The sequence below is a fragment of the Anguilla anguilla genome, chromosome 15, assembly GCF_013347855.1.
Source record: "Anguilla anguilla isolate fAngAng1 chromosome 15, fAngAng1.pri, whole genome shotgun sequence".
NCBI classification, from domain to species: domain Eukaryota; kingdom Metazoa; phylum Chordata; class Actinopteri; order Anguilliformes; family Anguillidae; genus Anguilla; species Anguilla anguilla.
In genome coordinates this window covers 26,306,742-26,324,034 of record NC_049215.1, presented here as the reverse complement: position 1 = coordinate 26,324,034, position 17,293 = coordinate 26,306,742, and the positions used below count along the sequence as shown (strand labels likewise).

Below are 17,293 nucleotides of genomic sequence, written 5' to 3'. Positions count from 1 at the left end.
CATGGGTGTGGTTAAACATACGTTTCAACATCAGGTAGAGGTCTCTATGAGATTAACTCAAAAGTCAGCCTTATTGAGAAAGGTGGCTGGAACAGCATAAATGAATGCTTATCGTTAACTTAGGACAAACTGACGTGCATCAAACAGGCAATCTCTGTGGGATTACACAGAAAATCATTCAGTATTAAATCACCTCTAGCAGAGTTTACATAAACCCCAACAAGGTTTTTTTAGCTCAGATCATTTTGCCATTCAGGGTTTAAATACAGAAGGAAATAATTTGAAATACGAGATAAATGCCTTCATCGTCCAAAAAAGAAAGGATGTTTAGTGATAACCCATATCTGAGAAATGTATTTACCTTGGAACGGAATGTGGGGTGTACAAAGTAGAATGCTCTTAGATTCTTCTTAAACCTTTAAACAAGACAAAATAATATTTATAAAATGAATAGCACTGTTCCAGCTAAGAGATTATGTTATAATAATTAATAGTTTTTAAAATATTTAATCCCCCCAGTCTGTCTCTGAGACCAAGTGGACACATTCTAATGCAGTTTAGAGACCCTCCTGTAAAAAAACACAGGGAAGCTCACAGACAAGCCTGCAAAGAACACAGAAAAGCTCACAGACCTTCCCGTAAAGAACACAGAAAAGCTCACAGACCCTCCTGTAAAGAACACAGAAAAGCTCACAGACCCTCCTGTAAAGAACATGGGGAAGCTCACAGACCCTCCTGTAGAGAACACAGGGAAGATCACAGACAATCCTGTAACAAACACATGGCCTACAGTAATAGAGTAAATTTTAAAAAAGGCACCAAAAACAGGCACCAGTGTATGAGCCATTAAGATAGTGGGCTTCTTCCCTGACGGTGATGCAGCAGGTTCCCTGGTAGCCCACCATCATTGGTACTTAAACTGTTCCAGTAAAATATCCCTCGCCCTCCAAAAAAAAAAAAGAGAGAGAAATGGATAAGATCGTTTCAACCAGAAAGTTGTCAGATGTGAATATGGGCGGCTGCTAAGTGAAATAATATCCATGTGAATGATAAAATCCAGCCAAATATATTCATCATCTCCCACATTAGAACTATCCATCACATAAGCCTGTACATCCGGCTCAAACAAGTAATTATGTAGATAAATGACTGAAAAGATACAGATCTTGATATGCTGATTGCCAAGCTCATGTTTCAGGGAGGGGCATACTATGATGTGAAAGAGATTAGGGGTTTGGGATACTTCCAAACTTTTCTTTATAATTTCAATTATTTGAATGATTGACAGTTGACTTTGCCAAACATATGCCCTACCCAGTGGCAGAATGGGCACTGGTCTTCACTGTGTTTAACAATGAGACAGGCAGCCAACAGCAGTTAACGGCGAGTTTTACAACGCTGGTGCTGGTCCAGTTGCGCTGGCCCTTACTTCTCTGGCTCAGAGAGTCAAAATGGAGTCCAACATCACTGGACAGTTTCACATTAATCTCGTTGTTTCCAATGGAACACGTTATTGGTCTGATTTCAGGTCAGCCTTGAGACTTTGGCACAAACTCAAGTGAGCGATGTCACAATGCCAATTTTAAAGAATAAATAGAGGACAGGCCACCAGCACTTATGTTTCCTTTGAGCACGCTGTCAAAAGTGCACAGACAGATGGTCCGCAAGACGGCCAGAGTGATGTTTTTCTTGGTAGATCTTACCTCGAAGGACCGTGGGAAGGGAATTACTGTCCTTCACATGAAATGCTGTACCTGATTTGCGTTGAAAGGTTCTGAGCGTATCCACCTCGAAGACTAGGACAGTGGTATGAAATGAACAATGGAGAGTTTGAGTGTATGCTGTTCTGTCCTATCACCTTCGGTCCGAAAGCTTAATCAGGAAGTTTACATAAGATATTCTAAACAGGCATTGCTCTGTTGTTCCAGGACTTCAGAAATAAACCAAATGGTAATTGAACTTCACTGTCTCCAATTTATGTCTTGCCAATGTTGGTGTAGCTATCCCTTTCAAAGTCATGTCATTTTTTCCACAAAAAAGAAAGAACATAAAGTAAAAAAAGTTAAGTTCACAATCAATATGTGAGTATGCAGGCACGGATGTGTGTGTTGTGTGCCTGTAGGATTATACGCATGAGAGGCAGTGTAAGCTTGTGAATGAGTTTGTGTTTGTGATTATCCGACAACCAAGTATTTGAACAAGGCTGTGTGTGTGCATGTGTCTTTGGGATTAGAAGCTGAACGAGGGCATGATGTGCTCGTGTGTGTGTGGTTATGTGTTGTGAGTATTGTGTGCATTTGTGCAATTAGTAGCAGACTTGGTGCATACATGTCTGCTGCGCTTTTACTCACAACCAAAAACCAGCAAAAAAAAGTAACAAGGCCAACTCCTGAGGCAGGCCAGGCAGTCCTCAGCCAGACCAAACCCAGTGGGACAGAAGTCAACTGAACCAAAATAGAGGATCGTTCACCCATTACATTGCATTACACTGCGCTCATTACCAGACGCTCTTATCCAGACCTCCTCACCCTCACAGCAAACCCTGCAGACCGCTTAAAGAAAAAGCTGGAGTACCACGGAAGTGAGGTAGAGGAACAGGGGACTGTGTGAGAAATGCAGGGTTACATATGTGAAAACAGAATCTGAGTCTCTTTACTGGTGCTTCGGGAAAGAAACAAAACTTGGGAAGTGAACCCTGCCAGAGAAGTGAGGCATCATGGGTCCACAGGACTCACTGACAGACCTGGCGGAATAAGACGCTCTGCTCACCACAATAAACCAACATGATTGGCTGAAATGGCACCATGAACTCCCACTTTGGCATAGGGCCCCACCCTCTCCCTATCCCCCCTCCCCCCTCCCCACCCACCCCACTTACTTTGGGTCAACGATGTCATAGACCTTCTTGAGGAAGTCCGAGTCCAGGTGGTTGTGCTCTCCGGTCAACGTGTGGAAATACACCATCACATACTCCTTGACCGCAATGTGATCCATTACGTGAATGAAGTAGAGTAGAGCCTGTGGCAGACACATGTCACAGCATAACGTACACTGGCTCAAAACGGCTGGCTACTTCTTCCTCTGTTAGCGTCTTTTTCCATCATGGGGAATACGTGGCAGTGAATAAAACCCATCTGCACCAGGAGCCATCAGCCATAATAATGAAGTCATTGCAATAGCATCATGTTTGGGAGGCTGGTCCAGCTGACCGGTGGTTCTGGGCGCAGTTATAAAACCCGCAGTTTGCGAGCGAATCCTGGCCGTGTCCGTGGCAACTGCTGGCAGGGGGGTGCACAACGAATCTCACAGCTGCACTTGGGGGGGGGGGGAGGGTCAGATGGTAGGGCTATCTCAGTCGGATGACGGGACACAGGCTCAGGTCCATCTGAAACCTGTAGCCAACATGTCGTCTGCCTGCCACAGCGGCTCCTGACTGCGCAGCTGGACTGCTCTGTACTGCCCCAGCTGCTCATGAACTGTCTCTGACAGCGCAGCTGGACTGCTCTGTACTGCCCCAGCTGCTCATGAACTGTCTCTGACAGCGCAGCTGGACTGCTCTGTACTACCCCAGCTGCTCATGAACTGTCTCTGACTGCGCAGCCGGACTGCTCGGTGTAAAGTAGCACACGGCGAAGGCATGCTCATCTGCACTCTTCTGAACTACTGGAGTCTCTTACTGAGATGTACAGGTCTGGGCATTTCAAATCACAGAGGGGGAAAAAGTGGATAACAACACCACAGATATGATGACGGCTCCTCAGTTGTAACTGGGTACACTGTGCAGCTCCTCAAGTGAACATTTCCTATACTCTATACTATACGCACACTGGCACGCCAAGGAGGACAGCTCCCTGTGGAATCATTCATGAGCTTTAAATTTTAACACATCACAGGAGCTTGAAATGCTGCGATATTGCAGCTAATGGATCCTCAATAAAGACAGTCTTCCACTGGAAGACTATATAAACGGTCTTCATCCTCCCTGAACTGTACTCATTTTCCAGGTAAGTTGGAGCTTAGCCTGGATTGATTGGGTTGTACTGTCAGTTTATAAACGTGTATGAAATGTGGAGGACACGGGACTGAAAAACAATATGATAATGAGTGGGTGAGCAAGTAGCTGTACTGGCACACCATACTCTACCCGAACAAACTGGATATTTAAAGTTGTTAATTCCAGTAACTTTAATAGTGTGCATCTGGCATAGATGTACAGGACTGTTCAGAAAAAATACAATGTAATAACCAAACATAGATGCCACAAATGCTCTCTCGCAAGCACACACATTTTGCATACCTGACATTCAAATGTCCCTATTATTCGCCTTGAAGCAACTAAAATAAAATCAGCTCTTGATATTGCACACATCTTAGCTCATATGAAGTTTACAACAACCAGACCTTCAAGGCACCGTGACCGATCGCCTTACCTTCTCCATGTCTATCAGGGACACGGGGATGTTCCTCCCAACCAGCACCATGACCGTCCGCCCGCAGATGTCCACTCCTGTGGACACAAACGAACAGAAACTACGGCACAGCGCTCGGACCAAGACAAGCACAGACAGCAAGCTTCCCTGGCAACGCAGACACATGGCACGCCAACAGTGACAGAGCATTTCCATGGAACTGTCTCCCCACTCCTGGCTCACAACAGAAGAACAAGACCATCATGTATACAAACAGTAAGTAAATATGACATTGTGCACTCAGGCTGTTGGTGTCAATGTCATTGCTCACTAGACACTTGTAACATTAGACAGCAATGTACATATTTAAACAGCACAGCGGATAAATAATAGCCGTTCTCCTTGGCCAGTTATGATCTGATGGCAGCCTCTCCTATTAAGAATGCAATGAGTTAGACCAGTCCTCAACAGTGGTGGTTCTTTTCGGGTACTCAAATAATTTGACTCGGTTCACTAAAAGGATTCACTTAGCGAACGAGTACGAGAGTCATACAGCGACTGTATCAGACGGGGGACGAAGGCTCGGTAAAGGGACGAAAATCAAGGTTGCCTCTTTTTTAAGCATGCAGGATGAAGAGTCGTTATAGGCCAAAATACACGGGATGTCCGTTGATGTTTCCAATAGCAACTGATTGAATTATTATTTTCACGTATGAATGTGGCCCAAAACGGATCTGAAAATATCCGATTCCACATGCTATTTCCTGTTCACACGTTCATAGTAGCCTACATATCCGATCTGTGCCACATGTGAGCAAAAAATCGGAATTTGGTCACTTTTACCAGGCGGTGTAAACGTAGCCTTGTTCTTTATGGCATGCACAGCTATTCCTGACATAATGTGGGTTAAGAGAATAAATAATCCTACTAAACACATAAATCAACTAATTATGGAAAATTAACATCTTTCAAAAATGATAGCATTGCAATTGTGGCTGGAATGAAAACCAGCATACACAGAGGTGCTCTAAGATTGAGGCTGGGAACCACTGTCCTAGTTCATTTCAATCTTTTGGAACTATATTTTGGCTTCTCACAGTTTCCCATTTCGTAGGGGAATAAAAATGAGAGAACACACACGTAAAATCTGTCAGTCATCCACCACCAAAGGGACAGGAAAAGGGTTGGTGGCCCACATAAGTCAACCAATGGTTATAAAAAAATGCTACTTTGCACAATTAGGCCAACAATTAAGAAGGTTAAAACCACTGAAACTGTTAAATGTGCAAGGAAGTGGAATCACCAGGGATAAACCAAAGTCCAAATCAACCAAAAAAAGAAACTAAACTCACCAGAAAATTACAGTTTTGCAATAATCATCTCATTCTGCCGACTTTAAGTAAAATGAATATTTGTGGTTGAACTGGACAGGCCAGCCCACAAGTGCCGATGAAGAATCCAAAGGACCTTGAATGATTCTGCATAGGGGGACAGTCAAAGACCCCCCAAATGTGCTCACCAATGTCATAACACACTATAAAATATGGCTCAGTAGTGACATCTTTGCTAAGGAAGGGGCAGATTTTTTTGGGAAATTAATATCATATATTAATATATTATATATTTAGTCCTTTCTCCATAGTCAAGTTTATAAAGTATAACTACAAACTGACATGATCACGATTTGAGTCCACCACATGTAAACAATTGAGAATGCTCTCCTACAAAACTGTACAACCACTTCAATCCAACATATGCAAATATTCCCAATATGTATAATGGTAACCAATCCTGCTTTGCCATGTGAAGTGACTTCACTTTTCAATAGCCATGGTGTATATTTGATATTTGCTTATGGTCCCAATTATTCTCAAATTTACCCCAGAAAAAGGTACAGGACCTTGGTTTACATCCCAAGAGATTTTTTTTTAAATGCAGTATCGCTGCAATTTCTCTTGTCCTCAAACAGGCTCAATACATTTTCAGGTATATCACATGAGCCTGGCCTGGACTGATGTCAATGCATTGCCAGAGTTACGCTAGTCTCCCTACAAGCTGCTTGTTACAGTGACTTTAATAACACATGACGGACTGTGTTATAAATATGTGTATAGGTATAAGGTTACAGCTATTATATTTTGAGAGCTAAAATGGAACAGGAGATACAAGCAAATGCTCTAACAAGCAGACAGCTCAACCTTTCGGACATTCAAATTCAGCCGTTTCAAAGAATAAATTATTTACGCGTGTCATCTCAGGCCGGGATCGTGTACGTCCCCGACTCCCTCCATCAGCCACTGTTTATACACAGCCATTTTTCCTACAGCGGATTAGCCACCGGGTCTCGGAGCGTGATTGAACCCGGGCCGGGAGACGCGAACGGAAGCGTAGCGGCGGTGAAGAGGGGCCGCTGTTGTGCCACAGACCGATCGAGCGCGGCTTGTTTCGATGAACGCTCGGCTCCGGCGAGAGGACAGCGGCGGGGCGCGCGGCGGGGCGGGCTGCGGCGCTGGAGCCGCGCGGTACGCTCCGAAAATCAGGCGCAGGTGCGCGCAGCCGGAGTCAAGGGAAAAGAATGCCGCCTGCAGACGGGCCTAAAAATAGACCCCGGTCAAATTACAGCTATCCCCGTACGCTGCGCAAACACAAACGCGAAAAGAGAAAGGGGCGATCTGTGCTTTTTAAAGGCAGTCAAGCAAATATTTCAGCTCATCACCAAAATGCGGTACGCAAAAACGTGTGTTAAACAGACTTAGACAGGAATGCCTGTTAACTGAATAAAACTGGACGGATGTATGCAAGTATGCATGTAGGTATGTATGCATGTGTATACAGACAGACAGACAGACAGACAGAAACACACACACGCGGCTGTGGCTGAAAGCGATCAGCCATACAGGTGAAAAGCCTTGTTAACACTTGGGATGCAGTTAACTCTATATTTGTAGAGGCAAATTACTGGTCTTTCTAAGACCCCATTTTACTTCCTAGATAGTGTAGAGTTGAGCCATTGTTCACTTACGGTTTGCATAGTAAACTATCATTTCAAATACAGTGTCAGTCTTCCTGGAAAAGAGGGCCTGTCTGCATATGGTGATCACCACAGAGACTGAAGCAGGAGGCTGCTTGCCTCCTAGTGGCCAAAGGGTGTTCCTGACGACATGGAGCGAGAGCTGCAACTCCAGATTCTTACTTTTCTGTTCGTTTATCCGAAAGCGAAACTGGCTGAGCAATAGATGACATGCTACGCTTCACCGGTTTCCGCTGCTCACTTCTGTACGGGCAATCAGCTGTTCTCACCAAATCTCAGGGTGACTACCGCACCTGGGATGGTCTCGGCCCACTCTGCTGCCCTGTACCCTGCACTTCTCACAGCGAGCGACCCACACGCAGAGGGACTTCCCGCACACCACGGCTGTGGGAAGTATTTTTACACCTGAAACTCAGTACCAAGAAAAGAGATTATGCCATCAGGCCTCGCGTCAGGATGACTGCGGTAATCGATGAGCTGGAACTGAGCCTTTCCTTTCCAAAACTCAAGCACCGGACCCGGTGCAGCTTCACAGATGAGGCTCCGCTACACGGCTCTGCCAGATCACACAGGAAACAGCCAGCGCGGCTTAGTGTGTCACGGCGTTTCCACACGCACACGCACACGCATGGACACACGCAAACAGATGCAGAATAAACAAACGGACAATGCAAACACAGGTAAGTGCAGTGGAAGGCGTAGGGAGGCGGTGTAAACTGACCGGTCTGATACAGTGCTTTAAGCGCCGCTACGTCAGACAGGTCCTCCGCCCTCGCCCGGCACAGCCAGCGGCTGTAGCTGCAGCAACAAGGAAAAGACCTCATGTGACCGCGAAACCGCGTAAACCCTCCTGTCACCATCAGACACACAGACAGGAGGAGGAGGAGGAGGAGGGGTTGTAGGTGGAAGGGTGTTGGGATTTTAGGTGGAGAGGTGTAGGGGGGTGTAGGAGGATGAGTGTACGGGGGTGCAGGGGTTGTAGGGGGAGGAGTGCAGGGGTGCAGGGGGTATAGGTGAAGGGGTATATGGGGGTGTAGGTAGAGGGGTGTAGGGGGTTGTAGGTAGAGCAGGGTAGGTGAAGGGGTATAGGTGTAGGGGTGTAGGAGTTGTAGGTGGAGGAGTGTAGGGGTTGTAAGTGGAGAGGTGTAGGGGGGTGTAAGTGTAGAGGATGTAGGTGCAGTGTGGGACTCTCACTTTCTCTGGTGTTGTTTCTGTAAGGACGCCTCGGACATCTGGCCCTGCAGAACGAGCCGTCGCTGTTTGTCTACGTCACCCTCCATCCGGGCGAACGCGTGCGTGCCCACCAAACCCAGGTCCAAATCCAGGCAGTCGTCCTCAGAGTCCTCTGCAGGAACGTACACGCACGCACACATGCGCACACACACGCGCACACACACAGTAGGGTTCCGTGAAATGACGAACGAGTCCAAGTTAGGTGAGGAGGTACGAGGTCTGAACCCATCACAGGGGCAGCAAGCTGAACCCCACCTCCAGGTCACCACCAAACGGGCACACTAAAAAAACCCACAGAGCTCATTTCCACAGGAAGTGCACTGATCCCAATGACAGAGCCCTGCTGCCTCTCACACTCTTCGCAACAGAACACAGCACAGGAAAAATGGCAAGCAATTCCACCATTCATTCCCTCATCTCCCCCATCCGTCTTTGCAGATATCAGGAGAAACATCATCTGGGGGTTTGCGGCTTTGGCTGCCGACCCTGTGCTTCACGCTCTGTGATTGTTTGAAGTTGTTCGTAAATTATGTTGTAAATATCTCAATCCACTTTAAATACTTAATATTTTGACCATAGCACTTCAATGAACTGGGAAGGTACTTGAAGCTCTGTTGTGTTGTGTTGTCTGTGTACTGGGTTGTTTGTGGCCTGTGTTGTCTAAACCAATATTGTTAGTATTGTGTTGTTTGTAGCCTGTATTGTGTGACTGCTTGTTTTTATTGCAACTATGGTGAAGCCAAAGGCAAATTTCCACAAAAGTGGACAATAAAGTATCTATCTATCTATCTATCCATCTATCTTCATTATTGATTTTGCTCATTTTGCTTGGACCAGCTGTGCCTCTCTCCCTCATCCAGATGGAACGCAGTTTCCAAGACGACATGCACTGGCCGTTGGCGTACAAACGCACAGCACAACTGCGGTCGCATTTTACAGTGATCTCCCGTTACTGAAACCACAGTAGGGTTCTCCCTCCAGATACTGCACCTGATCTGTGTTAAAGAAGACAGTATCTGCTTGGTGTTGGAAATTACAAACCTCTCACAGAGGAAAGGACAGCTTACAATACAGCTAGCCCCCATCAAGAGACCTGAGTTCACCTTAAAGAACTCAATGATTCAATGACATACAACAGCCCTCAAGCAACACAAGCTCTTGTGTTTAACTCTTTGTGTGCACTCTCACAAGGAGAAAGAAACCACGAGACGGCACTTCGCCACTCAATGTTCCTCCACAAGCCTGCTGCAATCAGCGCAGCGGCGCCCCCTTCTGACGGAGGAGCCACAGCAGCTCCAATCTGACACCCTTTCAAGTTCAGTTCTTTTTAAAAAAAAGCTCAAATGGAAGAGGAATCGGAACTAGGGTCGCACATGGAGTTCCTGTCTGCAATACTTAGCGACAACAAAGCACAATCGTGCCAAATCCGTACCTGAACGGCTGTGGGATAAGATATGGGTAGTGATCTCCCCTTTATAATATACAGTAAATAGATTGAAAGAAACTTGTGGCTGTGGTGACAATCCCCAAGGTTTGAGACTCGGGCTAATGAATACAGTTTTTACAGCTGTGGTATGGATGTAAACAGAACTCCCACAATGCACAGCAGTTTGTGTCATTCCAGGCATTACCAAAAGTATGCTAACATTGCGAGCAGAACCTGCCAGCCGGTGGCTTTCTGTGAGTACGGTCCTAACCTGCTCGCAGCAAAGCCAGGAGTGGCTAATGATGCTGCACGTTGTGAAAGGGCCATTTACATCCCAACGGGGGCAAGCTACAGACAAACCTTCCAGGGTGCCTGGCTTTTCCGTGATTCGGATCTGTCGCTCGGGGACCACAGGCTCGCCCTCGGCGTTCCCGATGTCGCCCGGGAGAAGAGGCAGGCTGGCGTGCTCCTCTTCCTCCGAGCGCGGGTAATAGAGGGGGAGCAGCTTCCTGTACACAGGCTGAGGGAGACACCAAGGATGACATCACCGAGAGCTACATTCAAACGCGTCATTTCAGCCCAAAGAAACGGTCCCTTATAGGAGCGTATATTAGAATCCCCAATGACGAACAGGCCAATCAACCCATGTCAGCTCCCCATTTACCTACACACATATATCACCCCATCTGGACCTGATGTATAAAACTTGGTCAAATGAAACCAGCAATTAAAATGCACAGAAAGTGTTTGAGCAGCCAGAGTACACACCCTAACAGATACTTGGAATACTTCAGACACCAATCCTCCAACCACATGTGGATCAATGCAGATGAACTACATTCACCAACAAACACTGTCACTTTTACCGTGACTAATAAGATGAGGAATTCTCACACCCCAAACATGAGTGGAAGAGGATAATAAAGACGTGTACAAATCCAGCTCACCTCCTCCACCTCTGTCACAGCAAACACCACCATTTCTATACTCTCTCCGTGGTTCTCCAGAAACCTGCGCACAGTCCCTGCAAGGATAGGAGACAGCAGTCAGTCAACCAGCGAGTCAGTCAGTCAGTCAGTCAGTCAACCAGTTAGTTAGTCAGTCAGTCAACCAGCCAGTCAACCAGTCAATCAGTCTACTCTGATATTTGTCATCACCAGGAACACCAATCAAAATGGCCCCATTTCTGACTGCAATTAATTTGGGCCTTAATATACGTGTTTTTAATTGTAACCTTCAAAGATTTTTTTTAAACAGGATAACACTTGAAACACTTAAATCATAAAAAACCTCTAATTATATTTTTCCTTCTTAGGAGAAACGCGGCTCCCTTATTCACAATGCCACTGCCCTCAGCTTCACGCCACATGTAGCAGACTGTAAAAACTTGCACTGCTACATCAAGCACAGCTCTCAGCACAGTGCTTACTTCATAAATCATCAAGAATACACAGACGAAAACCTGCAATGAAAGTTGGATAATAAAGAGGACAACTAAATCAGAGTGCTCCAACTTTATTTTCTGTCGAATAGTCATCGTAAGTTTTCATCTGTATATTTTTGATGATTTATAAAATAAACTTTGTGTGAGTCTGTAGTTGTGGGACACTCCTCTTATTTTTTGTAGAGATAAAGCACAGAAGATACAAAAAGTCTTATTTAATAAATGTCATGTACATCACTGTAAATCAGAGCAGGTTTCCAATAAAATAATACGATATAAAAAATGATTTTTGTGATGTATGTTACAGTAGGCCATCGTTTTCATGTACCGTACTTCTCTCTCCCATAGAGAAACAGCAGACGTTTGGATATTATTCACCATAAATGTCTTAAAAGTTAAAGATCTGTCGGTAGGGCACTATGGATCTTGAACGGGTTGACATGGAATCACAACGCAACAATGCAGTTCGCCTTCGTGTGGATTAATTATGAAAGGGTTATCACTGCTTGCTGATGGATGAGTCACTTCTAATTCCAGCCCAATTTCTGTTCGGACCAGAGCAAACACTTTAAAGTCAGTGTACACTTACAGCGTGATCTGCAGCCCATTAATCACGCCGATAAGCAAACAAGCTCTTCAGCCATGCATTAACACAAACGGCATTATTTCAAAGGAAAAGTATTTGCAAATGACATTACATGAGGAAGCCTTCAAACCTTTGAGTGTAGGCCATTTCGCAATGGGAGTGACTCAGAGTTCAATGTAGCTTGCTGCACCCATTTATTTCACTGTGCCTGCGCGCCGTATTTCACTGTGTGTTCGTGTGTGCGTGCGTGCATGCATGCGCGTGTGTGCACGTGTGTGTGTGTGCATGTGTGCACGTGGGTGTGTGTGTGTGCGTATGTGTGTGTGTGCATGTGTGTGACTGTGTGAGTGCACGTGTGTGTGTGCATGTGTGTGTGTGTGTGTGTGTGCATGTGTGCACATGGGTGTGTGTGTGTGCGTATGTGTGTGCGTGTGCGTGTGTGTGTGCGCATGTGTGTGACTGTGTGAGTGCACGTGTGTGTGTGCACGAGCGTGTGCGCGAGTGCATGTCCAAAAGGGGCCTCCAGGCTTACTGAGTGCTATGTGAGTAGCATCCTCCAGCGGGTAGCCTCTCTTGGCTGTACTGACCACACAGAATCCCACCGATGCCATGGCCTGCTCCCTAGGAGACAGAGAGAGAGAGATATAAGCACTTCGCAATTCAGTCCACTCCAGTCACGGAGGCACATTACACCCATGAACAGCGGCTGCATTGAGGCACACAGAATTTCTCTGCATCTCCTGATCGGCGTGGAATACCAGACCACTCTGGCGTACCTGCTTGTGAACACTGCACAGCAACACAGGCCAGTCTTTACAGAGTTATGTCTATTCATTTATATTATATAAATATAGCGAACAAATGTAATATGCATTCAATTCAATGTAATATGAAACCTAATGTAGTGCACTGTAATATTATGCGTATTGAAGGTGCTGCCCTGCGATAGATTGGCGGCCTGTCCAGGGGTGTATTCCCGCCTCTCGCCTCTCGCCCAATGCACGCTGGGATAGGCTCCAGCACCCCCCGCGACCCTGCTCAGGATAAGCGGGTATAAATAATGGACGGATGGATACTGAAGGTGCAGCTGCGTCGTACTTGGCGATCTGCATGACGTTCCTGTAGCAGCTGTGCAGAGAGCTCTCGGCAGCCGTCCTGTACTTGGCCTTGTACTTGGGTCCCACCGTGTGGATGATGAAGCGAGCCGCGAGGCTGAAGCCTTTGGTCATCTTAGCCTCCCCTGTGCGGCAGCCTTCGGGGGGGGGGAACAGGTAAAAATATTTTTTTTTAAAGGTCAAAAATACACATACAGGTGAATTTCACACTGCTTTACATGAGTGAAATATCACTACCGCTACCAAACAGCTGTCCAGCTTAACAGGCAGAATACAGCTACAAGAGAAACAGATTGCAGAAAAGGTGCACTTTACACATGGGCACTGCAGATGAATTCCACCTACTGATGAACGAGCACGAATCCAGTGCAGATGGGGGCTTTAGATGCAGAACTGGCGGGAAAACGCACATGGTAAAGCGGATAAATTTACATCACTAGACTGGTCACACGTGGGTAAACGTCATCACAAGTAACTGCAGTGGTTTCTTCAGTGCCAGAGCCTTCAGTGTTTTTGCAGGCAGTGATTCGGCGTACACTGGAACTACACTTTCCGTGTCCCATACATCCAAAAAACTACTCCGCTCTGAGTTCAGAAGGGCCACTGGGATAAGACTCTCTATTGCGTCCAGCAGTTTCACATCAAAATTATATATTTATCACATTCCACATTGATCCAGCCGTGTACATATCCTGCCAGATCCTGCTGAATCAGCTCTTAAGCAAAACACCTCCATCTAACTGCCGATGAACAAACAGACACACACACACGTGATTACTTAAAAACTGTCCCGTAAGTGTCTTTCACACAGTGAGACAGAAAAATACAATTACTCCTTTGCTTTCTCTTCCCATTTCCTTGGTGTGACTGCAGATAATCAAAACTCAAACTGCAGGGTCCTGAGTATTCCTCTCTCTGTTGTACAACCACAAACGTGCTTTGGGTTCCGGGGAATGATTCAGAGGGAGCTGATCCTCATTCTGACCGAAGCACAGAACACAACTCCTATACTACCGAGATCAGGACTGTAAAAAAGACGTGTGCTGCTGTCCTCTCAGAACCTGGACATGTCTAAATAAGCGCACTTGCCTACTACTGAGCATACAAGTTGTATACAAGTTGTACACGACATGTATACTCAATAGTAGGCAAGCAAGCCGTTTCGGACACGGCCCTCGTGTTGAGCTGAGCAGCCATATTGGACAGAAGTGGCTTTCTCCAAAAGGCTTTGGTTTGATTCAGTGTTCTAGTGCCTCTGGTTCTCCAAGTGCACGTCCATACAATGCAGTTAGCATTTGGAACAGGATCTGCCTTTCAGTCTCTTACCCATACAGAGAGAAATTCTGCTTACATGGAGGTAATCGACATATAACCCGGTAACATCAAAGTGGGGGGGGAGGGGAGAAATAAACAGTGGCCTGCTTCTAGGACAGCCTGACTGAACAGACTCAGCTCTGCCAGCCCAAGCCCTTTTATCACACAAGAGCTGATGTTAGAAGCAACTCAAGGTGAGCTGATCCCAGATCAGGGCTCAGCGGCGCCCCCTACCTTTCAGCTTGGGCAGCTCATCTCTGAGCTCGGGCCCGGCGTGCCTGTGGATGCTGTCTGAGATGGGGTTCTTGTCCGACAGCATCTCGTTGCTGGTGTTGACGATCGCCGTGCAGTTCAACAGTGCCACGTCTCCAGTGCTATGGTGAAGGCGGAGGAGAAACGAGGGTCAGCTCTCCAAACTGCTACGATTCACGTTTTCAGTGTGTGTATCTTTCAAATATGATAATGTGCCAACTAGTTGTAATGAAGGCAAGAGAAAATGTACCACTGATCAGAATCCCTCTGTAGTTATTTATAGTAGTTTCCTCTGCAGGGAGGCACTTGAGAAACTGTACTGCGGCCATGAGCCAAGCAACACGTTTCCATTAAATCATCAAAAATGCCTGTGCACTGTTAGTAGCCAGTCAGCACATACCAGAATCCATTCCTAAAACCATTTGAAGAAGGCTGAATGAAAGTATGAACAACACACTAAACCACCATTTCACAATAAAAGAGGGCGGGAAGTCCCTTCAGAAAAATGATGATGCAATATCCCCATTTTAAATTTTTAGTTTTGAGGCTATAATGCACAGCATAAATACAATTTTGAGTTTAATAAGTATATATAATAGCTGTTTCAAAGTCGCACAAATTTACCCCTCCACACAAAAAATTTGCAAATATGCACATTTATATTGTAATGCAGTTAAAGTGGACTACATTGCATCATATTCCAAGCCACAGAAACGTACGCTCAGCGAGTGCATGCTGATCGGTCACATGCCTCCAAGTCCAACCAGTGCAACGATGAGTCAGGTGGAACTGTTTGAGCTGTAAAGTGCTTTTAAAGCCAGCAGCACAAGGTTTACCAAGCACAGTTATCAGGTGATTTAGAGCTTTCAGCCTTTTATGGAGCAGGTTCAGGGTTAAATTTCACTACAAACCCCCAAACACTGAAAAGATCAAATTGAACACTTTCCCTTCAAACTGAGTGGAAATTTTCAGTGCTTCCTTGGGAATGTGAGCATATCCCAGACATGCTGCACTGAGAGCTAGCACCTCTGGCATGTCATGTGCTGCAGAGCTCAACAAAGAGGATTTATGTCTTGGAGGGGAAGGAGTGAATGCTTTGATACTGGGAACTGACCAAAGCAGAAGGAAAGAAAAAAGCCCCCACAGCTCGAGGAAGAGAAAGATTGTGCAACTCGGACAGACTCACAAAAGCACAATCTTCCTGTTGATGTCATCTCTGAAGGGGAAGGGCGAGGTGACTGCTCCCTGCAGGCAGTTCTGACCATCGGTCAGATCGCCAGTTTTGCCGCCGGGGCGCGCCTCCCCCTCCTTGCCCCCCTCGTAAGGCTGGTCCCAGCTGGGCAGAGTCTGGACGTCCACGATCTGCGAACGAGCTCCCAGGGGATCCATAGCGCTAGGCCTGCGCGGAGCCGACTGGGAGCCAACGCAGGGCCGACGGCGGAAGACTTCAGTAGCTCAGTGCAGTCTGCCTACCGGTGGATGGGCACAGGGGCGACAGTGTGTGCAGAAAGTCATGAGATTCCACGCTGACTGTTCTCCAATCACAAGCTAGGGACACATAATGAGTCCCGTACAATCTGGCTGTCATCCTCTCAACCCTGACTCTAAGGCAAATTGTATGTCTGCACGGTTCATTCTTTGCATACACAAAACAATTTAAGTCCAAATGATTAAACCTGGCATCAAGCACATGGATTTATAGATCCCTCTGTCACCCTACACCAGATGCAAACAGAGTGGATGAAGTCAGAGATCTACAACATTTAAATACAACCAGCAATAACACATAAATTGCTAAATTTGTGGAAGGTACCGAAAAATTATTCAATGCTCACCTCCTTTTCTAGGCCATATGGGTCATGTCACATGTACCTGGTTCCTGCAAGAGGAGATCATTTCAACCTGGTGCTGACGTCAAACATGTTGTATGCAGTTATGATTTCCAAAGAATTAAGGTCATTTTCAGGGACAGGACAACATACAACAGACATATTCAGTAAAATTCCAAATGTGGCTTTTATAACATTTTATAAGCAAGTCTCTTTCGAATTCCAAAACTAATCTTATGTGTCAAATCTAATAAAGGGAATTCAATGTTTTATAAATTAGGTTAACTGTAGAAGGGGCAAACATCAGTTTTACAAAAGGGAATTCAATGTTTTATAAATTAGGTTAACTGTAGAAGGGGCAAACATCAGTTTTACACACAGCTGAAAAACAAGAGCAAAAACCATGAGAGCAAGTTAGCTAATCAATGGTTCTCTAAAATAAGCTCTCAATATGAATTTTTGCTCATACAAGACTTTCTGGTTTGTAGGCCTCTGCCTATGTAAAATTGTATTTATTTTTTCCAATTAAAATTCATATATTGAAAGTGAATATACAGATTCTCAGCAAAACCAAAGGACCATTGGCATAAAATGGCATGTAAACGGATTCAGTACAATTACACCAAGATTGCCTCTACATACTGCGATTACCTA

The 17,293-nt window shown here is 45.7% G+C and overlaps 1 protein-coding gene across 4 annotated transcripts in view; it reads right to left on the bottom strand.

The window, feature by feature from the left end:
- Nucleotides 1–17,293, bottom strand: part of gdap2 (ganglioside induced differentiation associated protein 2) — a 28,867-nt gene that overhangs the window by 10,570 nt on the left and 1,004 nt on the right. For 2 of the 4 annotated variants that reach the window (XM_035393415.1, XM_035393414.1), the window contains exons 2-13: nucleotides 16,646–16,689; nucleotides 15,997–16,279; nucleotides 14,793–14,932; nucleotides 13,228–13,381; nucleotides 12,662–12,750; nucleotides 11,047–11,123; nucleotides 10,460–10,619; nucleotides 8,635–8,785; nucleotides 8,162–8,238; nucleotides 4,431–4,507; nucleotides 2,879–3,018; nucleotides 362–416 (exon numbers count right to left, since the gene is read on the bottom strand). In XM_035393415.1, coding sequence (XP_035249306.1) covers nucleotides 362–416; nucleotides 2,879–3,018; nucleotides 4,431–4,507; nucleotides 8,162–8,238; nucleotides 8,635–8,785; nucleotides 10,460–10,619; nucleotides 11,047–11,123; nucleotides 12,662–12,750; nucleotides 13,228–13,381; nucleotides 14,793–14,932; nucleotides 15,997–16,199 — 1,323 coding nt within the window. In that variant the 5' untranslated portion in view covers nucleotides 16,200–16,279; nucleotides 16,646–16,689. The remainder of the gene's footprint in view (nucleotides 1–361; nucleotides 417–2,878; nucleotides 3,019–4,430; nucleotides 4,508–8,161; nucleotides 8,239–8,634; nucleotides 8,786–10,459; nucleotides 10,620–11,046; nucleotides 11,124–12,661; nucleotides 12,751–13,227; nucleotides 13,382–14,792; nucleotides 14,933–15,996; nucleotides 16,280–16,645; nucleotides 16,690–17,293) is intronic. The other 2 variants (XM_035393418.1, XM_035393417.1) reach the window with 1 other exon arrangement.